At 58.3% G+C, this 27607-nt stretch overlaps 1 protein-coding gene across 1 annotated transcript; it reads left to right on the top strand.

The window, feature by feature from the left end:
• The first annotated feature begins 39 nt into the window (after positions 1-39).
• On the top strand, positions 40-21736 carry LOC104153241 (slit homolog 3 protein-like). The gene is made up of 4 exons (XM_068954736.1): positions 40-1057; positions 2359-4026; positions 6818-7008; positions 8987-21736. The coding sequence occupies exons 1-4, from the start codon at positions 1043-1045 to the stop codon at positions 11742-11744; spliced, it is 4632 nt and encodes a 1543-aa protein (XP_068810837.1). The 5' UTR covers positions 40-1042; the 3' UTR covers positions 11745-21736.
• Positions 21737-27607: the final 5871 nt, after the last annotated feature.

Below are 27607 nucleotides of genomic sequence, written 5' to 3' on the forward strand. Positions count from 1 at the left end.
TGCGGTCCTGGAGTCTGGACTGGCCTGAGGTCCAGGCTGGGAGAAGGGACCCAGTAGCTTCCAGGCTGTGGGAGGTCCCAGCCATATGAAAACAGGAGGGTGGCTTTCAGAGAGTGAGCTGAGACCTCCATCAGCTTCCCCGTAGAGATGCCTCCTGCACAGCCCCCTCTTGAGAGCATGGTTCAGCGAGTTTACCAGGCTTGGCCCTGGACTGGGGGAGCTCGCTCAGCTCTCTTTAGAGCCAGCTGCTGATAGCCGGGGAGGCCTGCTCTTCTGACCCAGCTGAGTTTCTATATACCTAAGCAACCTGGATCCAACTGTCCAGCTGAATCCACGTTAAGTCTCCTTAAGGATCCTGGTAGCAGCATCCAGCTCCGCCAGGTAGGTGGTAAGCTCTTGGGGTCCTGGCTGGTCTATGGGCTCCTTCTGGCCGTCCCACCGCTGGCCGGCCTCATGTCAGCATCCTAGGCTGGAATGCTCTTAATGTACGCAATGGATTAAGGTGGCTCTGCCCTCCAAGCTGCACTATGATGATCTCAGAGCCTTACTGGGCACACTGCCTCACTGTAGCATGGATTTGCCTTGCTAAGCCTTGCCTGAGCCCCTCTCTCTTGTGCAAGGGCACGTTGGTGCCATTTCTCAATGATATTTATTAGAGTCCAGGAAGGCTGTTGGAGAGCTGCTTCGAGCAAATGTGTTGACTCTTGGTGTGGGATGGGTGTCACTGTTGCCAGCAATGCCCTGCCGCTGTCCTGAGACCGACGCACCTTCTGGGATGTGACACCATTTCCCTGTCAGGATGCTCACTCACTGCTGCTTTTATTCTGATCCCTGAGTGCATTCACCTCAGTTCCCGCTGGGGCCGGGTTATTTCTAAAGTGCTCCAAGGACGCGGGTTGTTGTTGCCGATAAGCAGAAATGGGCAGCTCCGCCCCAGCAGGGACATTTCGTCAGCTGGCGTCAACATCCGCCCCAGAAAACATCTTCCTTTCTGGAGGAGTTTCGCTCTTGCAAATTCGCAGCAGACCCGGTTGCGATACCCATGATGCTGTTCTTGGTAAGTGGCAGCTGTTTGGTTCAGGTAGCTGGGGATGTGGGTTTGCCAAGGGGCCTGGGCTCGCTAGGAACTGCTTTTGGCTTTGTGTGAAAGTATTTTAGAAGGTAGAAAGGAAAAGACAGGCCTAATTCTGCTGTCAAACACTAGTGTAAATCCAGAGCACCTCTCACTTGAATGGGATTTGTCCAGGTTGCCGTCACTGCGAAGAGGAGCATTATTCGGCTCCTGGCGATCTGCACACTTCCAGCTTTCTGGCAGCGCCAACCTGTGTCCGGAGCACAGTGACACTGGCTCTGGCCTGGAGGCCGCTGCTCCGCCCAGGCCGTCTCATAGTGCCTCTCTGGCCCCGCGTGGGCTGAGAACAAGCACACGGTCCATTAAATATCCCACAGCCATGGGTGCTGCTGCTCAGGTCACCTGGGGCTGCCTGAGCTCCTGGGGCACCAAGACTTGTGCCAAACTGTCCCGCCTGCCGGTGCTGGGCTGGAAAGTTTGGCTGGGTCTATATAGGACCCCAGTCCCGATCCGAAGCCCTTCTGAAGGATGCTTTGAGCAGCTGTTATGCTGCCTGGGGATCTGTCTGCGTGCACACTGCCCTGCAAGCATGCAAAGTGCCCCTGGGCATTTCAGCTCTTACCCCTTACACACCCTCCCACACACATACACCCCTCATTGCAAGCTCTGGGTTGGAAATTTTACTAGGAAATAGAAGTACATAACAGACATTTAGAAATACAGCCCATGGAGCCTGCTCACTTTGGGACTAAACATTGATTTGGCCTGGCCTGCTCTGCAGTACTGTCCCTGCCAACCAGTACATGTCACTCTCTGCACCACTTCACACATGCCCTCCAACTCCTAGAGTCCCAATCAGTGCCCACAGCGGCTCCAGAGGTGTATGGGAGCTCCTCCATGGCCTCAAGGAGACCATGGAGGCCCTGCTTTGGCCGTGGCTCTGCAGGATGCGGGGCCTGCTGGCCACAGCCTTGGTTGGCACAAGCTAAGTGCAGGGCTGGGGCGCAGGTGGAAAAGCGTGGATGCGCTGCATGGGAGGGAGCTGGGAGCGAAGTTCCCTGCTCCTGTGAAGGCTATGCAAGGGCAGTGCTGGGGTGGTCTGTGGGACGTGGCTGAGGGGACACCCTCACATGCTGTGCAGCCTGGGGGAGGATCAGCCTGTGCCAGCACGGCCAGACAGGGTTATGCCTGCTGTATTTCTCAGCACAAAAGCCTCTTTCTCTGGCAGCAGCTGCCCACAAGAAAGGCTGCAGCTTGTGGGGTGCTGTTTTTTTGTCCCTCCGAAGCAGTGTGTGGGGCAAGGCTGGCCCCCGCCACGGTGCAGGAACAAACCTTGGGTCCTTCTCCAGTGCAGGGTGATGATGTACGCAGTGCTGGGACTGGGGTTCCTGCTGGTGGGGGGGCTCCCCCAGCCCTGCCCTCCATCCTGCCAGTGCTACGACGTCTCCAAAGTCTTCTGCTCGGAGGAGAGGATGCAGGAGATCCCCGCGGGCCTCCCGGGGAACGCCACTCAGCTCTTCTTTGTGGAGACGGCCCTGAGCAGCCTCCGCAGTGGGGTCCTGGGCTCCAGCACCACTCTCACCAAGCTGGTTTTCCTTAACAACAACATCCAGGTGCTGGAGGCTGGGACATTTCAGGGGCTGCCCAACCTCACGGAGCTGGAGGTCTCAGGCAACCCACTGTCGGCAGTCAGCCCCAGGCTCTTGGCTGGCCTGCCCAGCCTCAGCAAGCTCTCCCTGGGCTCCAACACCATCCGCTCCCTGGAGCCAGGGCTCTTCAGCGCCGTGGGTTCCCTGCAGGACCTGCGTTTGCGGAGGAACAAGATCGAGGCACTGCCCCCCGAGATCTTCCGCCCGCTCTGGCGCCTCCAGACCTTGGACCTCTCCCAGAACGCCGTGGCCGAGCTGCCGCCCGGGCTTTTCGCCCCCCTCACCTCCCTCCGTGTCCTGAAGCTGAGCGACAACCTGCTGACCCGGGTGCCACCCGATGCCTTTGGCGGCCTGGGTCGCCTCAGCGAACTCCACCTGGACGGCAACCAGCTGGTGGACCTTCCACGCGGCGCCTTTGCCAGCCTCGGGGGGCTGCGGCGACTGCAGCTGCAGCACAATGCCTTGGGCAGCCTGCACCCTGCCGTCTTCTCCGGCCTCCCCAACCTCACCTCCCTCAGCCTGGAGGGCAACCGCCTCGCCGCCCTGCCTGCCGCCCTCTTCCAGGGCACCCCGCAGCTCCTCGACCTCTCGGTGGCCCGTAACCAGCTGGAGACGTTGCCCGAGGGAGTCTTCGCCAACCTCTCGGCGGTGCGGACCCTCGTGCTCTCGCACAACAACCTGGCGCGTCTGCCCGCCGGGTCTTTCCGGGGCCTCTCCAGCCTCACGGCGCTGCGGCTGAACCACAACCACCTCTCCAGCCTGGCGGCCGGCCTCTTCGCGGGGCTCGCCAACCTGGCGGCGCTGGCACTGGAGCACAACCGCCTGCCGCGGCTGCCCCCGGGGCTCTTCGACGCCAACGACGAGCTGGTGCGCGTGGGGCTGGCCAACAACCCCTGGGTGTGCGACTGCCGCCTCGCCTACCTGCTGGGCTGGCTGCAGGCCTTCGCCGACCCCCTGGCCCACGCGCAGGCCTCCTGCGCCGAGCCGGCTCCCCTCCGGGCACGGTCCCTCCTGGAGGTAGCGGAAGAGCAGCTGCCGTGCCGGGGCGCCCCGGGAGAGCCGGCGGAGGACGGGCCGGGCCAGTGCAGCTACAGCGACGCCGAGGGCAGCGTGCGCGTGGCCTGCGACACCACGGGCTGCCAGCGGCTCAGCCTGCGCCTGCCCGGGGCCGCGGCGGCGGCAGGGCCGGGGCTGCCCTACCGGGGCGCCTGGGTGCTGCGGTCCCGCTGCGGCGCGCTGCGCGTCAGCGTCAGCATCGCGGCGGCCGGCGAAGAGGAGGCCGGGGCCGCCGCCGGCCGCCCCTCCGCTCCCTGAGGGCTCGGGCGCGCGCCCGCTTCCCCTCTGCCTGGGCCGGCCGCCGCCTGCGGCTCCGAAACCAGCCCCAGAAAGGCGGCTCCGTCCCGCTCCCTCTGCCCTGCCGCCGCCGAACGCAAGAGCTGCGCTGGTGGTGTTTATACTCGCAGCCAGGTGTTTCCTGTATATTTCAAGCATCATTAAATTGTATATACGTATTTTGGTGCGGCCGGTTCCCAGGGTGGAGAGCAGAAACGCGCTCTTTTCCCCTGCCTCTGCCTGAGCGTCCAGGGGAAGCAGCCAATGTCGCTGCCATCCGAGAGGGGCTTGTCACCTCCCCCAGGCTGGCGCGTCCCCAGACAGCTTGGGGTGCGCTGGGGAGCTGGGGCCAGCGGGGGATTATGCGCGGGCCTCCTGCGTGGTCATCTCTTCCCACTGCGTCTCGCCAATGCCAAATCCCATCCCGCTTGCCCGCGCTGTGCAGTGACCCTGTTGTCACCCAGCATCAATCCCCCGGGCGCAAGTTTGGTCTGGGAGTCCATGGGCGAGGGTCACCAGCAGCCCGCCGAAGGGACTGTGGCCACCTTGCTGCCGGATGGGATTCACCGGGAACCGTCCTGGGGCTGCGCCTGGCCTGTCCCCCAAGCCTCCCTGCAGGCCTTGGCCTGGAGCTGCACCACACGGCCCTCTCTGCCTGCCAGAGACCGGCTTGAGGAGATGGGATGCAAGGTCCCAGCAACACTGCTCGTCCAGGGGAGGCAGGTAAGGCGCGCTCTTCCCTAGGGAGTGAGGATGTGCCTGTGTGTGTGTGTGTGTGTGTGTGCACGCGCACAACCCAGCAGACTCCAGGACCAGCTGCCCTGCAGTCTTGCGCACCCGGCGCAACCTTTCTCACTGTCCCGGATGGGGAAAGGGGTTTGCTGTGCAGTGTTGCTGCACCATCTTGTGGCAGATGGGACATGTGACTCTCCCGAGCCAGAGAGAGCTGGGACAACCCAGAAAGGGCCTAGTCACCCCCCCGCCCCCCGCCCCGAGCTGCCCCATCTCTCCTGACCCTACCTGCGCTTGGAGGAAATTGGAGTCTTCTCTTGTGGATCTACTAGGTTTGGTCTCCCTGGGGGGTGATGTCCTGGGGCCCGGATGTTCTGGGACCATCACACCACCCGCTGCCACAGCCCACCCGGAGCAGCAAAGCACTGCGGGGATGACTGCTGGCCCTGGACACACTATGGTCACGCTCATCTCCCTGCAGGGCCGGCTCAGCTCCAGCCCAGTGGTAGTTGGACCCAGTTGTGTTATGTCAGTCCAACAGCAAGACAGTTTTAGCACGCACCAGGCTCTCAGCCCTTGGATGGGGCAGACTTTCACTCTACCTCTTTTCTGCTCTTTGCCTTCTCCTGTTCCACCCTTGAAGAGCATGGATCCTGCCTCCCACAAGATCTCACACAATCCTGGTGGATGTGCCTGTGCGAGAGGCTAAGGAGGTCCAGGTTTGTGTGCAAACCCCTGGGGCCAGGCTGGGGACACCACTCCCAGCAGGTTGCATCAACGAGCTTAGCTGGCTTGGCTGGAAAACCAGCCCTGTTATTACTGGTGGGGGCTGCAGCCAGGCAGCATCCTTCTAGCGTGTCAAGTTTATAGTACTGGCAAGACAGAGCCGTCCCATCTGGGAACATCCTCCTCCCACATGCACTCATGCTCACGCACATGTTTCCTGCTATGGAGGAGGTCTGATAGCACCATTCGTGGCACAGAGGTGATTACCCTGGCCTGCTGCCTCCCCCCAGCCTCAGCTCACCAGGAAGGTGAGGTCCCCAAAGCTCAGCCATTACTAGCAGGCATCTCTTTGCCCTTGTGTCCCTTTCTTCTTGCCTGTCCTGTGTCAGGGCACAGCACGAAACTGCTGCTCCATTGCAATGTAGAAGAGCTGGGGTTTCCGCAACGATAGATGGGCTTTTTTTCAAGGAGAGCTGGCACATTTTGTGTTAAAGGCAACATGCATGTGTGGTTTATGCTGGAGAGGGGTATGGCTGCTGAATACATGCAATTATTTGGAGTGCTTCTTAATTTGCCAGGAAAGGTATAATGAAGCCTGGTAAGCATAAGCTGAACCTTAAGAAGAGGTGAAAAATGAAAAAGAAATGTTTAAGTGCAACTACCCAGTGGAATACGATAAACTCCCTGTTGTTTTAAGCCTTTGAATCAGACAAGGTATTTCACCCCACAGGGCACGCGGCACCTGCCGGGAGCCCTGGGAGCCCCCCTGGGGGGGCTTTGGCTTGTGTTACGGTGCAGGTGAGCCCAGGGTGCAACCACAGGTCCGTCGCCCAGCAGCCTGAGCCTGCGAGTGGAGCAGCAGCTGTGTGTGCTGGGCCACAGCCAGACGTCAGGGGATCTGTCTGGCAGGGTCACAGACACTGTCACTGTTGCAGGCTTAATGAAATGGCTTCAGAGCAGCACCTTTTGGCCAGCTCAGGAGGAAAGAAATATTTGAAAAGTTTTACTAGGAAAAGCCTCAGTAAAAGAATCTCCTTTCTGTTGTGTTGATGGAGGTAGTGACTGTGAGGCCGATGGGTTACGCTGCCAGAGATACAACACTGCAGAGACCATCGGCTACTGAACAGACTGGACTGCAGATCTTCAGCTTTCTCTGGATGTGGCTGGTCAAGTGGTGCCAGCAGATAACCCTAAGGGACTACGTGCCTCCCCTCATCTGGAAGGAGTTTCAGAAACTGCTCCCCGTGCTGGTGGCCCGGCTGTGCTACATCAGGGCACGTGATCCCCATGCTGCCCCTTATCACCCTGTGCAGAGCTGAGTAGCAGACATCACATGAAACCAAACCCTGCACCCGCTGCGGGGATAAAGAGCTCCCTGCCTCGGCCTTGTCAGGTGGACGGACCCCCTCCTCTGGAGGCCTCGCTCCCCGTCTGGCTCAGCTCACCTCTGAAGCGGCTGGAGCGGGTGCCTGCGATGGGTCGGAAGTGCTTGGCCAAGTAAGTGATGCAAAATGCTTTTTTGCTCTTTAAAAACAGAACTGTGCTGGGAAGGGCAGATCTGGGGGTGGGGGGTGGGGGGGGGCTGTTGTTCCTCTGCAGCACGGCTGCAAGGCTGTAACTGTGTGCCTTTTCCCGTGGCCCGTCCCACCTTGTTCCTGCTCTGTGGGTGAGAGAGAGGCAGGCCTCGCTGAAGCTCAATGCAGCCAGCTGGGATGCGGGAATCTTAAAAACACTTTGCAGGTCAAAACTGTTTATTTTTATCCCCATGCACCCAGCCCAGCCTGTCCTGTCTGTGCATGAAATCCAGGCCATCTGCTCTGCCCCTGCAGCTGTAGTGAAGCAGGCACTTTTATATATGCTTGGCCCCCTAACTCTTCCACTTGAGTTACCTTTGGAGAGAGGATGGACAGGGATCGGCAGTGGCTTTTGGCCCTGAGAAACCCTGTGGGGAAGTTAGCATGTACCATGTATGTACCAGTTAGCATCTTACCTCTCATCTCTCTGTTCGAACCCAAAAGTTTTCAGTCTTCTGAATCTGCTGACTGCTAAACATTTTCCAGAGACTCTAGATCTTTTCATAGGAAATTTCACCTCCTAACATAAACTTTTTCCATAATCAGCTTTGATGGATGCCCAAGAAGCAGTCGACATCCCTTTCTCCTGCTCTCACCCAGGGCTGTGGCTCACAAACTGAAAACTGCTGCTGGAGTATGATGCTCACTGCTGTTAAACCAGAGCGGATGTGTTAGCTGGATGTTTCAGAATGAGTAGGTGGAAGTGGGGGACGTTTACATGGCTCCCTGTAGACCCAAGCCAGTAACTTCAGCTCCTAACTGCAGACTGTGGCTTCCACATCACAGCCGTAAATGTTAGGCATCAAATGGTTAATTTGTGGGTATTAATGGGCCTAGTCCTAAGAATAAAACTCAGTTGCTACCTACAAATCAGACATTTCTATCTGAAAAAGCTGCATAACAAAGACCAAACTGTGACATGATTAGCAGGAATCCTGAAAAAAGCTATTCAGAAGCAATGCTTTAAATAATCTTCCTGAGCTAAAAGAAGTGCCAATAATAGCAAGTCCATCCAGCACAGTGTGTTCTGCGGAGGTATCTGACCCGGATGTCCAGAGCAAACCCAAGGATGGGCGCAGACACCTACAGCAAGACAGCTAGAAGAGGAAGGAAAAGGGATGCACCAGGCATCTTTGCTTCAGCGTATCTGCTTCCAGTGACCCTGGGTGACACTGGGCAGCCCCTGGGAGCTGTGCTGAAAGGCTGAGGCGGCACCACTGCATACCACCAGGAACGACCTAGGAAAACACGTCCTTCCTAGTAGAGGGCAGCTGGTGCTGTTGGACTTGTGCTGGGTGTCCCACTGCCTTGACTGCTGTTACAAAAATTATAGTAATGCTGATTTTTCCACAGATGCATTACTTAAGGTGGTCAGCTGTTCTAAAGGGTAAATTTATTTTCAAATTATGAGTAAACAAGGTCATCTGGTCTTGGCTGGCTACCCTTTCCAATCTGCTGTAGTAGCAAGCAAAGGCCTGACTGCTACTGTTGTTATATGAATCAGCTACAGCCCTGCTGAGTAACAGTCCCATTGGGGTAGTGCTAACAGGCAGCAGCGCTTTACCTTATTCACCCAGATGCATGTCCAGCCTGAACCCCAAGTGCAGAAGGCAGGCAGAGAACAGACACTGTTCAGCCTCTGTCTCTCCTGGACTGTCTCCCCTCTCCCACACCGTGAGCTGGGTGTCTCTCCATTTGTCTCCATCCATCATTATCAGCAGAAATGAATTCTTGTAAATGCAGTGTACTTTGGCTTGTACAATCTCTCTCTCTCATAAAGAGTTTTGATATATGAGTAGAAGAGTCCTGAGAGCTGAATGACAGTGCCATACCATAATTCATGAGCTGTGGACACAGATTTTATTTTTCTTCATACTTGACATCCGAAAACTTTTTTTCAGGACAACGTACCAGCATCTCCTTTTCCTTCTCGTCCTCTCCTTCCATCCCGATAAATGCCAAGAGCAAGCCTTGAGTGAAGATCAGTATGAAACCCCCAAAGATTATCAGGAGGTCTACAGAGGGAGCAAAAATGATGTCAAAGAGATCCCAGAGATTGCAAAGCCCTTCATTTCTGAGATGATCTTTGTGCAGACCAGCATCACTGCTATAAGGAAAGGTGCCTTCAGATACATGCCCACCCTGATCAAAATTCTGTTTATTGGCAACAAAATCAAGACAGTTGAACCTGGAGCCTTTGACGGTTTGGAGAAACTGAGGGATTTGGAAATCTCTGGTGCCTTGTTAGAAGAACTAGCTGTGGGTACTTTCCAAAACCTCCCAAGCTTGCAGAGATTGGAGCTGAGAGACAGCCACATCACACAGATCCCCAAAGGACTGTTTGATGGGCTAGAAAATTTGGGAGAGCTCTCTCTTCACATCAATGCAATCTCTTCTCTTCCAGAAGGTATCTTTGATTCTCTTGCCAACCTAAAGTTTTTGGACTTGGCTAGAAATAGGATCAGGGCTCTTCCTGGGGACGCCTTTAGCAAACTCCCCCAGCTGCAAGTCCTCCGGCTGTATGAGAATGAGCTACAGGACCTCCCAGAGGGGTTGTTGGATGGTCAGCCAGGGCTGCTGGAGCTCAACCTCCAGAGAAACAGACTCAGGGTGCTGCCACCCACGCTCCTGAAGAGCCTGCCCCATCTGGAGAAACTCCTCTTGGACAACAACCTCTTCTGGATTCTCCCACCTAAGGGCTTTTTTGGTTTAAAGAAATTGAAGCTGCTGACACTGGGTTCAAACCACATTGTGGAGCTTCCCAGTTGCCTTTTTGATGTCATGCCACAGCTCCGGGAGCTGGACCTGGGCAGGAACAGTTTGGCCACACTTCCAGATGGCATCTTTGTCAGCCTCACATCTCTCAACAAACTCGTGTTGTCCCAGAACAAGCTTGCAGTCCTACCAAGAGGAGTCTTCACTGGGCTCAGCAAGCTCTCAGACCTCCAGCTGGACACAAACCAGCTCTCTGCTCTGGACAGTGAGGTCTTTGTTTCTCTCACAAATCTGAAAATACTCAACCTTCGAAAGAATCAGCTGGAAAGTGTCCCCCATGGGCTCTTGGACCCCTTGGGGAGGCTCAGCTCACTGTATCTCAGTGGGAACCCATGGAGATGTGACTGCAGCCTTTGCTACCTGCATAGCTGGATCCAGGGCAACGCTGAGAGGGTTCAATTGCCCACCCAAGTGGCATGCAAGAGTCCACGCCACCTGGTGGGGCAAGCAGTAATGTCACTAAGGGATGACCAGTTAATTTGCCCAAATACTCTGCCTCCTTCAGCTTCTTTCACTCCACCTCTGCTGTTCACCTCCTTGTCATCACAAGGGACGTCAACTATGCTGTCACCCAGGGCCTTCCCAATCTTATCCCTGCCAACCATGCCATTGCCTGTGGCCACCTCCACCATGTCGCCAACTGTGCCGCCAGAGGCCTCCACCAATGCTCCATCAACAACCATATCCCCAGAGGCCCCCATCACCAAATCATCACCAGCTGTGCCGCCAGAGGCCTCCACCACCACCCCGTTGCCGACCATGCAGACAGAAGCCTCCACCACCACCCCATTGCCGACCATGCCGACAGAAGCCTCCATCACCAAATCATCACCAGCTGTGCCGCCCGAGACCTCCACCACCACCCCATTACCGACTGTGCTGACAGAAGCCTTCATCACCACCCCGTCATCAGCTGTACCGCCAGAGGCCTCCACCACCACTCCATCGCCGACCATGCCGCTGGAGGCCTCCACCACCACCCCACCGCCGACCATGCCGACAGAAACCTCCATCACCACCCCATCACCAGCTGTGCCGCCGGAGGCCTCCATCACCACCCCACCGCCCACCGTGCCACTGGAGATCTCCAGCTTCACTCCAACACCACCTGTCATAAGCCTACAGCTTCCTGGAGTCACCACTGTGGAGCCCATACCATCCACACCAGCTCCTGCTGCCACACTAGTGTCAGCCACCACACTGGCAGCCACCACTCGACAAATGCCAGCTATTCCTCCAACATCCATGCAGAGGCCAGCAGCCAGCCCTCTGGGGACTCTCAGCATCTCCCTTGCCTCAAGCTCCCTACCAGCGCTCCAGCCACCCCGCAGGGCTGCTGTGCCGGGTATGGCCACACTGGCATCACACCCACCATCTGCCCAAGCCTTTGAGCTAAGTGGGGAGCGGGACCAGGCCATGGTATGGGGCTCATCCGCCATCAGCACCCAGCCCTCAGCCACAGCTTCCCAGCACACTTCATCCTGCCATCACCCTCTTGGCCCCCTCTCAACATCTCCCGCGTCTGCTGTCCTCACCATCACTGCCATGTGGGGTCGTGCGAGTGCCCAGCCGGCCTACCTGTCCTTGCCCCCTTGCAGGCTTCTTGCTTGGCGCTGCACCTTGCACTCCAGTCAGTGGTACTGCCAGATCTCCCTCGCCCTGTGCTTGTCTTTGCTCGTGCTGATAATCAGTTGCACGTTTCTGGGGGTGAAACTGGCCCTTCTTCTCTACAAAGCCACCTGCTGCAGAGGCCGACCCGTGACATCGGTGAGGCTGGTGAGCGTCCAGCCCCTGGCAGCCGTGTGCCCACGCCAGGGCATCCGCCAAGCCTTGGGTTGTGAAGCTGCTCCAGGGCCCTCTGAGGCGGCACCGGAACCGCTTTGAGCTCCACTGCTCCTGTGCAGCCAACACGCTTAGTGCAGCTGCTGCCTCTCTGCTTTGTGCCTTAGCATTCCTACATCCACTGGAGCATGGCAGGGTGATTTTTCCCGTCAGTCTTGACTGGGGCCTGGAGCCGTGCCTGCGGCATGGGACTGCGTGTGCTCACGGCACAGCAGTGCTGCTTCGTCTTCAGTCCTGCACCATGCGTGCCACGCAGACCCTTGGTGCAAGCAGGAGTGGGGGCACCAGCACAGCTCTGCGGGCAGCGCTGGGGGACTGGGTGCCTTGGCATGGCTCTCCCAGCATAGTTTACCTCTCTCCTTTGGTCCTGTCACTTACTACGAGAGGGGACCGCCAGGAGCAGGGTGACCCAGGACCTCTCTGTGCTAGGGAGGGTTTTGGGGTGCCCCTAGCTCAGCCCTGGAGAGGCTGTGAGCCTGTGGGGCCGGGGCTGCCCCATCCCTGGTGGCAGTGCCTCACGGACCCTTCTGCCAGGCGACACTAGATGGCATCCCTGCACCGGCAGTGACTGCCACCGCCTGCCACCGCCTGTCCCGCCGCCACAGAGGGTGACTGTGGCCCCGGAGGCCCTGCTCTGAGCTGTGTGAGACCCTGCTGCCAGCCCTCCCCGGTCGCGCTACCCGACAGCTCCGCGCCGGTACGTCTGCTACACAGCTCTGAACTCTTCCACTCTCTTTCTCCATTTCCACCTCACTGATATTAAAGTCTGCCGTGTCTGCGCTAAAGGGCTGGTGAGAGGAGCGTTTCTATGCCAGGCTCTTTCGTGAGGTAGTCTCCTGCGGTGGTTGCCCACTGCTGGCTGAAGTGCAGCGTCCCTGAACCGGCTCAAGCTGTCAGAGAGCTATGTGGGACCAGGTCTGCAGCCTCTCCTGTTGAACTGACGGAGGCAGGCAGTGACAGTGAGAAAATCCATGCCTTTTTCCCCTCCTCTTAAATCTTGTACCCCCAAAAGCTCTTTAAGATGCTGCATGTCCTCGTTTCTCTGGAAGAGAACATTTGAATATGGCCAATCACTTTGTTCACATACAATAACTTAACCTGGACTTGTACCCAAAATCCAGGCTAAGTGCCAGTTCCTTTGAAGTTCAGAAAGAGGTGGATAGCTTTCCTCATAAACGAGGTTTTGATGTGTGTGTTCACCTCTGCACTGCTGGGCGACAGCCAGGGCCAAAAAAGGAAAGTGCCAAACTTAAACAAAAGCGTCTGTTTCTGTGGCTTTTCTGGCATTGCAGGAAGTGGTGAAACTTTCACTAGTAAGCTTTATCCCAGGAGATTTTGAGCCTGATTTGGACAGCTATGCTATGTCACAGCAAAGACTACTATGGCACTGCTAAGCCTTTGGTTTGGCAACTTCAGATCACTGCAGGCTGGGAGATTTGCAGAGGCAGCGTTGCACTTGCTGTAAGGTAGGAGATGTCGAGGGCTGTCGATGCTGCTCACAGACTCTCCCCATAGCTAGAATTTCCCTCTGTGGCACAGCCTGGGAGCTGAACACCAGCTCCCATTTGGCACAGAAATAACTTTCTTGCCATTGTGATCAGCAAAAGCCTGAGGATGTGAACCCTGATGACTTGCAAGGCAGGAGGCAGCGAGGACAGCCAGCTAATTATTGCACAGGAGAAGGGGCAGCTCCGTTGGCAAGTACTTGCCCTCTATATTATTTAGTTGTGTTCTCTCGTGATCTGGTATTTTCAGCATAAAAGCATAAAATTACATTTTCACTGTAACCATTTGCACCCTGTATGGGAAAATTACGGCAGTAAAGCCAGGCGACGTCGCAGGGTCTGAGCGAGCCCTGGACGTGTTGGGGTTCTCATCTCACCAGCCCACACCCAGGTTTCTGAGCAAGGATGAAAAGCTGCCGCAGCTCTTGGCGGCCCCATGTCTGCATGGCGATAGCTCGGGAGATGCTGAGCAGGACAGCCTGAGCAGCCTGCCAGGCCTGGCTTTTGCAGTGTCTAAGGTGGAGGACGGATGGATGATCCTCGTGTTCAGCTGTAGAAGCTGCTAGATGCAGGCTGAAGAAGTTTCCCCAGGAGTGAAATGAAGCAGGTGTTGTTTCTTGTTATGGGCCTCAGGGTACTGATTTTGCTCAAGGCTCCAAACAGTGGTCACTTAGCCGTGTGCCAGCCGAGCTGCCCCCAAGTTTAACCACCTCAGTTATTACGAGGTTGAATTTGTCTGTAACTAACTCCTCACCTTTGCCTCGTGAGCCTGCTCCATCCTGCCCTGCCAAGGAGTGTCCTTCCCCGGGAGCAGTGCGTAGGCGCTGCTGGTTCGGGGGCCTCGGGGAGCACAGCACGTGTAAATCGATAGTCAGGCCACGTGTTGCACAAGGAGAGTCCAGCAGGAGCAGCCGCTTGGGTCTGCAAATCTCACTGCGTTCTGTGCCAGAGCACAGCTCGAGCCGAAAGCGCTGCCAGGCGTAGCGCTGTGTAGCAGCGATATTTATTCCCCTTGCTAGGATCTGCCAGTAACTGTGTGATTTGTACATTGGGTGCAAAACTCCAAAACTCCAGCTCTAGGACCCCGAGAGCTCTGGGGGGAGCCTGGGCTCAAGGCCAGCCTTGCAGCCGAGGCGTAGCCACATCAGGAAAGAGGTGCAGGCGCCTGCACCTTCCTGATCCGCTCCCGGACCCGAGCGATCGAGCACTGCTGTGACGAAGAGCAGGGGAGGCAGCTGTAGGACAGGTCTGCCTGGGACACCATCCCCGTCTCCCTTTACACCTCCGGGACGGGGCTCTGCAGGCCCACCGGCGCAGACCAAGGGCAGCGAGGGGCTGGACCCCTGCCAGAGCTGGCCACCTACTGAGCTGGGCTGCCGCCGTGAAGCAGCCAGGAAACTTCCTCCCCGGCGGGACGGCGCGCCGGAGCTCACCTGCCTCGCGTGAGACCGAGGGAGCTGGGAAGGTGCTTGGTGTCAGGGTGTATGTCTATGGCCATTTGCTCGTGTCCCTGGATACATGTCTTGGCTAAGAGCCTGTGCGGTGCTACAGGACGTTCAGCTGCTCCTTGCAGTCTGGATGATGTCTGTGAAATACCGTAGGCGAGAGCGGGGCAGCACATCTGCGTGCCAACGGCTCCAAAGCCAGGCCTGGCACTGCAGGTAATGAGACACAGATGAGGGGAAGGGAGTGTTTTTCCTGGCAGTTCATATGGGCTCAAGTTAATACATGATTTAGAGGGTTTGAAAGCGGGGCCTGGCTGCCGGGGAACAGAGCCCTGAGCGCTCCCCAAGGCGGCAAAGGGGGGGTCGCCTTTGGCTTTTCAGATATTTAATGACCCAGTGCAGTTTAAACAGGGAAGTACTTTGGGGTGAGATTAGCACAACATAATCACATCTTTAAAGGTCTTCAGAGACACAAAGCATGTCCGCTTTCCTATTAATTACTGGTTATTAATAAAGCAGGGGTCAGGGCCAGGGGTGCTCCCTCCAGAGCGCACCGATGCCGTCTCTGCAGCGACGCCTCCTCCCGTCGGACACGTGTCTGAGACCAGCGCAAAGCCCTGCCCGCGCCGCTGTAACCATCGCCTCCGCGCGCACCGCTCCTGCTCTGCAAACTAAATGGCCAGCATTCCTGCAGCAGTCTTTAAAACTAATTTGCCTTATAATACCCTGAAAGAGCCAGGCCTTTCCAAGTGCCCAGAACACCTCTGAGTGCTATAAAATAATAATAGCCAGGGCGTTCTCAGCACGGGAATTTCCTGCTATGATTGATTTCCAATTTACAATGAAAATACAGCCTTCTGTGTGTCTGGCGAAAGGGCTAGAGCAGCTGGCTCCCGGTCAGGGGTTTGCTTCCTTAGGCGCAGGCCCCCAAAGGGCTAAAGCTGTGTTGATCTGGTGGCAATTAGCAGCCGTTCCCATTCGGCCGGCCCTCGCTCCGGGGCCAGCGGGGAGGGAACGGGCGTGCGGTCTGCACTGGGCTGCCCCATCGGTGACTGTGGGATCCCCGGCGGACCGGTGGGGCCGTGCCCACAGCAGGCGGCTGCGAGGTACCTGCAAGAGGAGACTGGACCGAGGAACGTGAAATCTGCCCATGTGTGGAGCCAAGGACCACTCGCACCTCCACTGCAGCCAGCTCCTGGTGTGACCCCCGGTTCCCAGCGCACCTGGGTGTCTGGGTTTGGGTCCTTGTGTCACCCCATGGGGATTCAACCCCAGGGTGTCCAGGAGGCGCCTGTGCACAAACTCTGCTGATGTGTGAGCCGGGCTGAGCCCACAGGGCTACAGGTGGCCCCTTGCTTTGTAAAACATGGGGCCTTGCAGACAGCTGGATGGTTGAGCGAGAGCTCAGGGTAGGCTCTCACTCTTTGTAAGGCGGTTTGCAATCATGTCTGCTTTGTCCTAGGCATGCACGCAAGCTAGCCAAGAGCTGGTGCCTCCATGCTGGGGCTGCCGAGCAGGAATAAGAGGTTAATGAGGCCACAGCAGGAGCACGAGAGGAGCTCGGCCCCTAGCAAGTACAGGTAGCGTGTCCTGGAGGGAAGATGTGACTGCGTAGCCTGTGGGGGAAATGCTCTTGGATTTCCTGATTGATGAGCAAGAGCAGCCAGGGAGCAAGTGAAGAAGTGCCGAGCCTCTTCCAGTCAAGCAGCAGCAGGGACGAGTTTGAGAGCCCCCGTGCTGGGAGCCAGCTCTTCCCCCGCGGGGTGCTCAGGCCCCTGATGCAACTGTGTCCCGCTGAAGCCCAGGCGTTTCTGGTGTGACTTGCCACCGGGCTCAGTCCCCACGGCTGGCAGCAGCCTGCTGGCCTGCCCCAGGCCCCTGCAGCCTGCCTGGGGGCTCTGCACCCCCTGTCTGGGTCTCGGCAGCCTGCCTGGGGGAGCTGCGCCTGCCGCAGCCCGGTGCTGCCGCTGGGGATGTGAGCAGCCTTTGGACGTGCCTGTTTGAGGAGGGGGTGGCTGCGGCCGCGCTTCCAGAGCTGCTCTGTACGTGGGGCTCAGGGCGGCTGTAACCCAACACCCCAACGGGAAGGCGCCCGCCAGCGCTCTTGCTGTCAGCTGAAAGTCGGGTGCTTAATGCATGCAGATAGCCGGCACGCTTCCCAGAGCCGCCAGCGCCGGAGAGCCAGCGGGCTGTGACAAAACCGGTGGCCGACTGCTGAAGCTGGATCAGGGTCGTCTCCTGCTCGAGCCGTGCCAGAGGTACGTGCCCAGCAGTGTGGGTGCCCGGGGAGCGCGGGTGCCCGGGCGGCACAGAGCGATGCTGCCCAGCGTGCCCTGCCCAGCGTGCCGTGCCCCTCCGGGCTCCCGGAGCAGCGGGGGACGGGAGAGCGCCTTTGCTCTGAACAGCTCCTCATACCTTTTTCATCCGTGCATGTCTCTGGTTTGCTTTCTGAATGCAGGTAAGGTTCAGGCACCCTGCGGCAAGGAGGCCGCGAGACCAGCCCGCCGCTGTGCCAGGCAGCGCCTCCTCGTGCTCCTGTCCTGCTGTCGGCTCCTTGCACGTGATGCCCCCGCTTCCTGCTCTGGAAAAGAGGTGAGCGGTGGATCTCTGTACAGAGCCTCCGGGCTGCTTGCGAATCTGTAAGCCCTCTTGCACATCCTCCCCAGCAGCCGTGACTGCCTGAGGTGCTTGTTGCTAACCTCCGGTGGCGACCAGTTTGGAGCAGAGGCTGGAGGCAGCGTGCGCCTCCGAGCAGCGCTGGGCTGCGCGTCCCCCTTCGGTCGGGGAGCTGCCCCAGCCGCCGCGGGCCTCTTTTCTGCTCCCTGAAGACACAACATCTGGCTCCCGCCGCCTCCTCACTCACGCCGCCGTACTGATTTGTGATGGCCCAGCTGCTCCGCCTGGCCGGGAGCCACCTGCCCCGGGCACTGCCGTCCCCACGCGGGAGCTGCTGCTCTCCGGGGCGGCACCGGGATGAGCTCAGCTGAGCCGAGGCTTGTAGCCCGCCTGGGCGCGCTCGCTCTGCGCCGCCGGCGTGGGGAGGGCAGAGCCGCGCCAGGCACCCAGCTGTGGCTGCCCGAGCGCAGGGCTGCTGCACGGCGCTGCGCCGCGGCCGCCCGCGAGCTGGCACTGCCCTCCGCTTCCCGCTGGTCCCACGGAGCTGGGCTCTCCCTGCTGGGCTGGCGGGTCCTGCCGCGGCGCAAGAGGTGGGGCAATGGGCGCCGAGCAGGCGCGCTCGGGTTCGCCCCCACCGCGGACTCGGAGGAGCCGCAGCAGAGCTTGCAGCCGGCGGCAGCGGGGTCGAGCTGGCCGGATGCGGTGGCCTGCTCCAGCCACCTGCCCCGGGTCCCCCTGCTGCCTGGCAGGGGCTGCGGCACTGCCGACGGTGCCACCCGCACGGCGAGCCGGCAGGAAGGGGAAGGCTCTCGAGTGACAGTCCTTTCTTGTGGCTAGCTGGGGGGGGCATGAACACCTGCACAGGGTGGGATTTGCAAAATAACCCTGGGCCCCCAGGCGGTGAGCAAACCCAGGCCTCCAGCAGATGAGCCCCGCTGCCGGCCGGCGCCTGGGAGCCTGCCCCCGGCGCGCAGCAGCGCGGCCTCGGGGCCTCGTTTTCCTCCCCAGCCGCTCGTGCCGCAGATGCGCCGGGAGCCGGCGTCTCCCCGCGCCGCCTGATGTGGTCTGAACCCCCCTGCGCTGGCGCGGGCGCCTGGGCTGCTTGTACGGGGGAGCCTCGGTGCCGGCACGTGGGGCACGGGGCCTCGCTCGTCCTGCTTCGCCCCTCGTGCTGCTGACGGCTGCAGCGCCCTCCTGCTTTTGTCCGGGATTTTGTGAGAGCAAGGGCAAGAAAAGCTAACCCGCGCATCTTCCCTTTGGGAAACGGGAGAGCCTGGCCGGGCGGAAGTTGCCTATTTGTTTAAGGTGCAAACAAGTTATGTTAATCTGCCGCCTGTTTGTATTTCTTTAGAGTATCCGTGTGCGAGGGGAGCGGAGATGGAGTCTCCCCTTTGTGCGGGGGCAGTGTCAGGCTATTTGAAGTGGAGGTGAGAAAACACAGTGGGGCAGATGGAACCTGCTTTTGGAGTGAAAGATTTTTTTCGGCTATTTATGATAATTAGTGGGAAACGTTCCTCAAGCGTTTCAGATGATTCTGTAATGAAGTTGGGCAGAATGTTCCTGCTTTGTTCCCGGGGAACCATTAAAAATCCCCCTTCTTTGGCTGCCTTAATGCAATGCTGAAAAGGCACAATGGAATAAAAGTAGCTCTGGGCAGGCCGGAACGCCTCCTTCCCCCCCTCCGTATAGAGTCCTTTATAGCTGAGATTTTCTGGGTTATAAACCTCAGTGCTCGCAATGTTCGTGCGAACGCTGCGGATCCTGCTACCAGGGCTCCTTTGCAACGCTAATGCCTTTCTGTGCGCGTGAGCGCTAGCGGGCCTGCCCCGCAAAACTCGCGGCACGGCTCGGAGGAAGACAAAGGGCTGCACAAGCAAACGAAAATGAGCAAGAGCAGATGCAGCGGGAGATGCTGTCGCTCAGCCCTTTTAGAAAAGTTGCTTTTTGCGTGGGGTCGCGGCCAGGCAGATGTTGCTGGGACTTTGCCAAGGTGAAATGCCTTGGCTGAGAGGAGTGCGGGCATCTGATACCTGTGCAGGGGAAGGGGGGAGCCCAGCCCCCAGGAAAGCACTCCTGGACCACTGCTTGTCCTGGGCCGGATCCTGTCCTGCTTGCTCATGCCAGACAGCACCGCCGGCATCGGTGCAGAGTGAGGCACGGCAGCGAGGCGTGTGAAATCCAGCAGTCTGTAACCCTCTGGATGGGTCACTGCGAGGGAACGAGAGCTAGCTATTTCTCATCTTGCTTTTAGCAAGGGAAGGCTCCTCTGGCAGAAGTGATCCGAAGAGATGTCACCTGCCTGATATCAAACATCTATCAGCACTATTTCCCCAAGGGCGATGTGTAAAGATAATGTGAGCTATCCTGCTAAAGTGATGATAAAAAGGGAAAATGCCAGGAGCTGTTAGCATAATGGTCAGGCTGGATGTGACGGTGAGGGTTTTAGTGCCCCCATCAATATTCCCGTCTCACTCGCGGTGCTCAGACTCTGGCAAGTGAGACGCCTGCCCCAGGCTGGAGGGCTCGCGCGGGTGGGCATGGGCTGTCTCCTCCCGATCCTAAGAGGAGAGAGGTTAGCAGGGAGACACGGGGAAACCTGAACACGTGCAGGGCTTGAGGCAGCAGCCCCAGCCAGGGGACCCCCAGGTCTGAGCGATGTAGCTCCGGTTCCTGGAGACGGCGCCCGGGACAGACCTTGGCTTGGCATGAGCAGACCCAGCCCCACGCTGCTCGGGGCTGGGGGGCACTGCCTGGATGCCAGGCAGCAGCTCCAGCTGGAGAGGTCCCTGGCAGGACGGGGGCATGGCGTGGTCTCGCCGGCCGCTGCAGCGCACCGTGCGTGCCCGGGCTGTCCTTGGTGGCACAGCCAGCAGCTCTGCAGTGTCTTGGCCTCGAGCAGTGGGGCACCAATATGTGCTCCAAGGGGGCTGAGCTGGCTCTGGGGAGACCATCGAAGCTCCCAGCACAGCTTTGCAGTCATCATGTTCAGTTTCAGGGCACGAAGCATTTTTCAGGGCACACGGCCTCCCTGACCTGCTTGAGGCCAGGCTGCCTCGGATGCAGCTAGATGCGAGCCCTGCAGCTGAGACAACAAGGTGCCCAAATCCAAAAGTGAGGATGCGATGTGGCTGGCGCAGCGCGGGGAGGGAGGCACCAGGGTTGCTTCCCAGGTGCTGCTGAGTGCTGCTGCGGGGCCGTGTTTGCGCAGGAGCTGCGGTGGCGCAGAGGGGGCACTGCATCCCGCCGTGGGGAGCTGCTCTCCTCCCCTCCTTGTCTTTGGGGGGCCAAGGCAGCTCAGTAAAGCTTTGGGAGCTCTGCTAGCATCCAGCATACCCACCCGGCCAGCGAGCAAAACCCTGCTGAACCTGCAAAGGTAGAACGGTACTCTGCCGGGGGAGGGAGAGCTGGGAGTATCCCATCCTGCCTGCGCAAGCCAAGGACCATCCTTCCCAACGTGTACCCAGTGTTATGTAGATGGCAAGACTAATTGGGATCATTTCTCCCTGAAAGCCCATGCGCGCCATGCCGGGTTTCGTACCCCTGATGGCTGGAGCGGACCGTGCCTGCTGGGGCCGCGCTGCACAACGCTCCGCGGCGGAGTTCCTGCTGCGCTTCCGGGGACGCCCGGGCAGAGGGACAACAGCCCAATCACGACACCAAACCATCAGGCTCCCGAGGAGAGGTTAAGGGCCGGGAGCACGGCTCCCTTTGAGCCGCCTCCGTCTCTCCGCGTCGCCGGCCCCGGCCTTAATCAAGTTATCATATCAACCCGTGTCTCGCGGGCCCCCGCCCGCCTGCAAGGAGGCCACATTTGCAGACAAATTTCTAGCAGCGGGAAGTTGGCGCTCTCCTGCGTGGCGGGATAAAGAGTACCCGCCGCCTCTGCGCGCCGCGCCGCGGGCGCACGCTAGGAGAGCAGTTCAAGGCAGCACCATGCTGGCTCTGGAGCTGGTCGTTTAGGGCAGTGTGGGAATAGGCCAGGGAGGCTCTTTGAGCAGGAGGGCTATTCTTCTCCCCGAGATAATGCACGGCGTGCAGCAGCAAAAGCAACACAATGAGGCCATCTGTGAATAGGCTGGAACAGTTACCTCCACTTTTTGTTCAGACAGGTCCTGAACTACCACTTGAATTATGGTGCCTCTGCCAATATCTGTGTCTGCCCAAGCAGTCTTTCAGGGGGCAAAATCTCTGGATACACAATACATTTTCTTTGGGAACCGGGGCTTAGGTATCTGGACGCTGGCCCTGGGGATGGAGTATTTAGCTGATGTGTGCTGGGAAGCGAGGGAGGTGGGTCACAGGCGCGGCTTGGGGCGCTTGGTCGTGCAGACGGGAACGTCAGTGAAGGCTTTAAGGCTCCACACCGGGCCAAGCTGCTGTCTTTGCAAAGTTCACCGTGGGAAACCAGCTCGCTTGATGTGTAAAAGGTGGCTATCTTGAGCCTGGCAAACCATGGCAGCCCCACGGCTTCCTGCGCAGCGCGTGGAGCGCGGCCGCCGGCACCGCGCAGCAGCACTGCCCAGCTGGCGGTGCACTGGCTTGGCGGTGCCGGGCAGCGTGGCCGGTGGCGGAGGGGTTGCCGGCGGGCGGGCGAGCGGACGGAGCGAGGGCCCGCGGCGCCAGCCTCCGAGCGCGCGGGGCGTGCGCGGGGCGAGACCCCCGGCAGCCCACCACCGAAAGCCGGCAGCTTCGGGCCGCCGTGCGAGCGGGGCGAGCCCTGCCGCCTCTCTTCCTTCCCGCCGTGTCCTGCGGTTGCTTGCCGACAGATTCCTTCTCCGAGCTCTCGCCAGCGGCCGGAGACCAAAGGGCAGGTCGGGAGCGGCGGCGCGCGCCTGACCTCTCGCGCCGGCGGACGAGGCGGCGGCGGGGCGGGCGCACGGAGGCGCCGCGCCGGCCGGAGCGGTCACCCTGCCGGGCCACCGCTACCTGCTGCTCGCCACAACGGGCCCGCGGCCCCGGCCGGCCTGCCGCCGGGATGAAAAGGCGCCCGAGATAATGACGAGCCTGACTACCGCTGCTCTCTTCAGAGAACCGAGTCAGCTCCTCGGGAAGAAAGAGAGGGAGAAAAACCCCTCTTGGATAATAGAGAAGTAACAAATGAAGAATGAAAGCCTATAGAAGGCGTCTTAACCCAGCGAAGAAAAAAAATGTCAACATCTGTGGAGCTGTCTGCAAAAACAGGCCGGACCCCTAATGAATACCCTCTAGAAAAGGCATTCACTCCAGGAAAGGCAAAAGGCTACATTTTTCTGTGGGGGCATAAAGATTTTTGATGAATCTGCCCTTTCCCTTTCCAGTGCAGTTGAACCCAGCGCTAATGTTCATCTTCAGCGGTATTAAAGGGTCCAGAGGGGGGCGGAGGCGGGGGAGTCTTGATCTGAAAGCTTATGAGGAGGGTGGATTTAGGGAACCCGGCTAGATGTCTGAGCACTAAGGCAAGGAAGAAAAGCAACAGGCATTAGAGAAAACACTGTTTAACAAGAGTTTCTTTAGTCCGCCCATTTGAGCAGAGATTGGTGCGCCATAAACGTAATCCTCTTAGCGCTGACTTAAACGTGTTTGTACAAAACAGGGAAATATAATATGAATGTAATAGTCACGTTTGCTAAAATGCTTAATAAAAAGACAAAAGTTCTTTATTTTGATCTTCAGCTCCGGTGCGGGGCCGGGGCACAGCACATGTTTTCTCAGAAGGCTGCTCGGGAAAAAAAAAAATGTCGGGATACGGCTGTGACGGCTGGCCCTGGCGCGTGGGACGCAGCCCCGCGCCGCGCCGCCAGCCCCCGCGCAACAAGCCCCCGAGCGCTCCGGAGCGCCAGGCGAGCCCCCCTGGGTTTGCACCTCTGAACGCTCTCGGGGGAGCAGTGACCAACAAGCTGCGCTTCGTGAGGGAGGGCACAGGCAATTTTCTTCACTGTCTCCTGAGGCTTTGCTGCGACGCAATATTCGGTATTCGATAATAGTCTCGAACTGGAAGAGTTACCTCTCCTAGCGAGTGATTCAGCGCTTAAGACCCGAGCTGCAAAATTCAAACTTGCGCTGGAGGTGTTGTGGAGGGACCGCAATAGTTGTCACGGGATGTTTCCTACTTTGTACTATGGACAGACCAGTGAAACTGATAATTAGTTATTGCTATAATCACCGCCCTAAAATTATGCTAATCATAAACTAATTTCAAAGACAGTAGACTCATTTATGAGTGAAATTTTGCAGCTTTTTCAGGAATTTGGATTAAAGAGATGCAATGTAAGCTGGAAACGCTGGCATTTTGTTTCACAGCCCCTGTTTTAAGTCTAAGCAAAGTCTGCCGAACAAAACAAATACAGGTGCCCTTTCATCTGCCGCTGATGCAGCTACACAGTTGGGCTCGTGCTGTTTGAAGGGTCCTTCTGGGAGAGCTTTCTACTGCAAACGCAATCACAAAAATAATTCAGTTAGGGGAATTTATTTCAGATGTCTTCTAATAAGGCTGTTTGTTGGAGATGCAATGGGAAACTTTTGTTAGGGCTTCCTGGAAGTTTTCCAGCGGTACAATTCTCCACCGGAAAGTGCTGTTCCACTGAAATCCAAGAATTCAAGATATGAAGTTTATTTCAACAGAATATTCCCTGACAAATGAAAAATTGAAAGAGTATTTGATTTTGACTTAGCTTTCTAAGCTTTTAATTAGCGTTAATATTATATAGTTGTACTGGCTAATGTTACACAGTGTTACGCTATTTATCAAGTGCACTGTTAATCCTTCACGTTATGAAACTTCGACACTGTGAGAATAAAATATGATGAAAAAATCAGCTCAGTTTTCTGGGTCTAATATTGCAAAATTTCTGTTCCACAGTAAATTTACCTTTCTAACCTTTCTTCTGATTTGGGGCAGAAAGCAATGTTAAAATATCGGCGGTCTCACATGGTAGCCTGGGAAAGGGCATTTCCCTGGTTGTCTTTGCGTGAACCTGACCCAGGCTTTAATATCGTAAGAATGGCAGGTGTGTTTCATTCTCGCTGTTGTTTCATTGTACTAGGGAGCTGTTTATAGGACTAAAATAATGTTTTTTACTGTGCATTTCTCAAACAGAAACCGTCTCGCAGCGAGAAGGCAACGAGTCGCGTGTGCTCCCCAACGGGTGGGTATGAGATTATGGTGGCACACGCTCCCTGTGAGCGAGGGGAGCGTTCATCCAGACGTCTCCAGCTCGCCCGCATGCACACGTGGCTCTGCTGGCCCCGCAAGCTGCATACCGCCACCGTCCCTCCTCCGAAAGGTCAGTGCAAACTAGGTAAAATTGTGTTTTCTGAGGAAAATTTCCACTCTAATGGGAAAAGAAATGCCCCAGCGGTTTTGGAAGCACATCAGATGTTTTCTGGTATGGCCCACAACGCGTACAGGGAAAGCGAGGCTTTTTCTGCGGAGAGCAGACGCTTTCCACAATAACAACATTTTGTGCTTTGCAAAAAAAAAAAAAAATTCCAATTAAGAAAAGAGAAAAAGCTTTGAAAATAAATGTTTTCTCTGGGCAATGCCCAGGCCCGGGAGTGAGGGCGTGGGCGTGAACGCGGTGCTGGCCGAGCGCGCCGCAGCCCTTGGGTGTGCGCAGGCACCGCGGGCCTGTCCCGCGGGGGCTGCAGGAGGTGCGCGGGGCCGCAGAGGCTGGGTGGCAGCTCCAGGGAGAAGCCGGGGGCGTTCGGGCCGGGCCGGCGTCTCCGGCATGCCTGTACGGCGGCAGTTGGTCCGTCCAGGTCCGTGCAACCAGACCGACAGCGACTGCTGCTTAGCTCTGCTGCTGGCCTGGGGCGATAAGTTGCAGTTTCGGCGTGACAAGTGAAGACGACCCCTAAAAGCCAACTCGCTGCCTGCAGAAAATGTCGCATTTTTTGGTAGGGAGAAGAAAGGAAAGGGGTTAATTATTGGGGTTGGCTGTTGCTTTTTCCGGAGGCGGCTTCCGCGGCTAAGTGAGGCTGAGACAAAGGACGCTTGTTCCCCGAGGCAGGGAAGCGCTCGGGGCTCGGGCTGCTCCTTCGGCGGGTGTCCGCTGTCCCGCTGCCGGCCCTCCGGCTGTCCCCCCGGCCGTTCCCTGGCGGGGCGGGAGGGCTGAGCGCCAGCCCGCCGGGTCGGGGCAAGCGAGTGCGAAGGGCTGCGAGGGCACGGCGGCCCGGGGAACGGCCGTAGCATCTCCCGGCTCCCTCCTCCTCTTGCTGCGGCGCCTGTTGTGTCTCTCTCCCTCTCCCTTGGCCCGAGTGTGTCGGGCGCCTCTAAAACCCCCTCCGCTTCCCTGCCACACGGCCGGTTCCTGAGCCTCGTGCGTGTGAAGGGCACGCGTCCGTACGGGCAGCATCGTTAGCGTGCACGGGAAGGATGCCGTTTACAGCCCAATAAACCCCACGCCCTTCTGTGCCGGCACCTCCTGCGGGATGCTAATGCTTACAAGATGTGCGGCAGCGTGGGCCAGCCCCAGCAAGCCACGCCACGGCGAGCGGCTCGTGCTTTACAGAGCTCGGCGGCTGCAGCCTGCGCTAATTCATCCCAGGCGCGAGCCCGCTGCTGCCGGCGGAGGGGCTGCGCGGGGCGCCCGGGGCGCTCTCCTGCCGAGCTGCCTGCCGGCGGACCAACCCCGTCGCCGCCGAGCCCCCGCCGGAGCCGTTCCCTCGGCTTGCACCGGCTCCCTCGCCCCGGCTTTGCAGGGGCGCTGGCGGTTTTGGGGCCAGCTGAGCTGTTTCTGCCCCCGTGCCTTCCCGGGGCAGGCGGCTCGGCGGGGGCGCCCGGACCCCGGCGGGGGGGGGACACGGCATTGTCTCGCAGCGGCGTTGTGATCACACAGTGCGTCTAACGTGATTTACATCCCATATTCGACCTCTGACGACTTCAAAGCCCTGGCGAGCGGGGGATTAAGCAGAGGGACGGGGGCTGGAAGAGCCAGGAGGGGCCCGGCTCACCTTTGAGCTCCCGTTGCTCCCTCCCCGCCGGACCGGGATAATCATGTCCCATTGTGCTCGCAGGGGAAGCCGGGGTGCAAACACAGGGCCCTTGTCAATATTGGTTTTTAAGAAGACCTTTTCTATTCTCCCATGTCTGGAGTTTTTCTGCCCAAATCCCCCTCACGCTGCCCAGCCTTCCCCTGGGAAATCGGGATCCCGGGGGTCCCTGCTAACACCGGCCATTGATTGAAATTTCACACCCACCTGTTTGCACACAGGATTTAATTTGGTTGATTCTTCATGCCCTTTTCCTGCTTAATCATCCACCTATTGACCTTAATATTAAAAGGGGCTAAGGGCAAGAGAGAGAGCCACTACGTTTCTGTAAGGGAACAAAAGCTTCAAGAGAATAAAATAGGCAAAACCAGCCCCGAGCTAATGAGTCTGCCCTGCACACAAGAGCAGAAAACAGTACGTGCTGCCCTTTGCTTTGCGATATCCCTGGTGCAACACGCTTCTCTCATGTGAAAATGCAGCTATTGGGGCATGTTTCACACTGAGTGACTGCCTCCTTGCCGTCCTTAAGTTTACCCATAAGTTTAAGGCCAGAAGGGATGAGAGACCGCCCAGAGTGACCGTGGGCACGTACCAGGCGGTTACGTTTTGCCTCTTTTGCTGTATTGAGCTCGGAGACCTGCGCAGGGTTAATGTACCTTCCTGAAAGAGCCTCCTGTCTGGCTGTTGACACCTGGACACCGCGAAGCCACCGCGAAGCCACCGCGAAGCCACCGCTGCCCGTGGTGGTTGCTTCCAGCGATTCATCAGCATCCCCGGGCAGAAGTCAGGAGCGTGAGCTGGCTTGAAGCTTGCAGGTCCAGCTTGGCCTGGGAATTGCACCCAGGGGGGTTTTGCTAAGCTCTGCCTGGCTCTGACGACACGGCTGCCGGCCTCCCTGCGAGGCGGCTCAGAGCCGGCTGGCTGCACACGCAGCCTCCCAGCACGCTGGGAATCGGCCGGCAGAGAAACTGCACATCCTCTGCCTGGCGCGAGGCGGCCTGCAGGGAGCCGCTGACCCGCTCTGTGCACTGAATAATGAACGCACCGCTGGCTCCGCCAGGCTGCGGCCGTGCAGCCTCCCGCTTCCCCAGGGCTTGGCTCTGCCTCTGGCACTGCTGAGCAAGGGCAGGGAAAGGGCGGCGGGCAGGTTGTGTTAATGTGCCACCAGGTGCCCAGCAAGCCGGGATGCGCTCGGACGGCGGTGGCAGGAGGAGGGGGACGGCTGCGCAGGGTGCAGCCCGCAGGCCCCTGCGCGCCAAGCGTGTGCTGGCACACCCGGGGAGCAGCTTGTTGTTGAATGCGTACCTTCAACCTGAGGGGTGGGACTCAGGCGGCGGCTTTTGCTGTCGGGGTACAAGCCAGTGCGGAC

Source organism: Struthio camelus, chromosome 9 (assembly GCF_040807025.1).
Source record: "Struthio camelus isolate bStrCam1 chromosome 9, bStrCam1.hap1, whole genome shotgun sequence".
Classification (NCBI taxonomy): domain Eukaryota; kingdom Metazoa; phylum Chordata; class Aves; order Struthioniformes; family Struthionidae; genus Struthio; species Struthio camelus.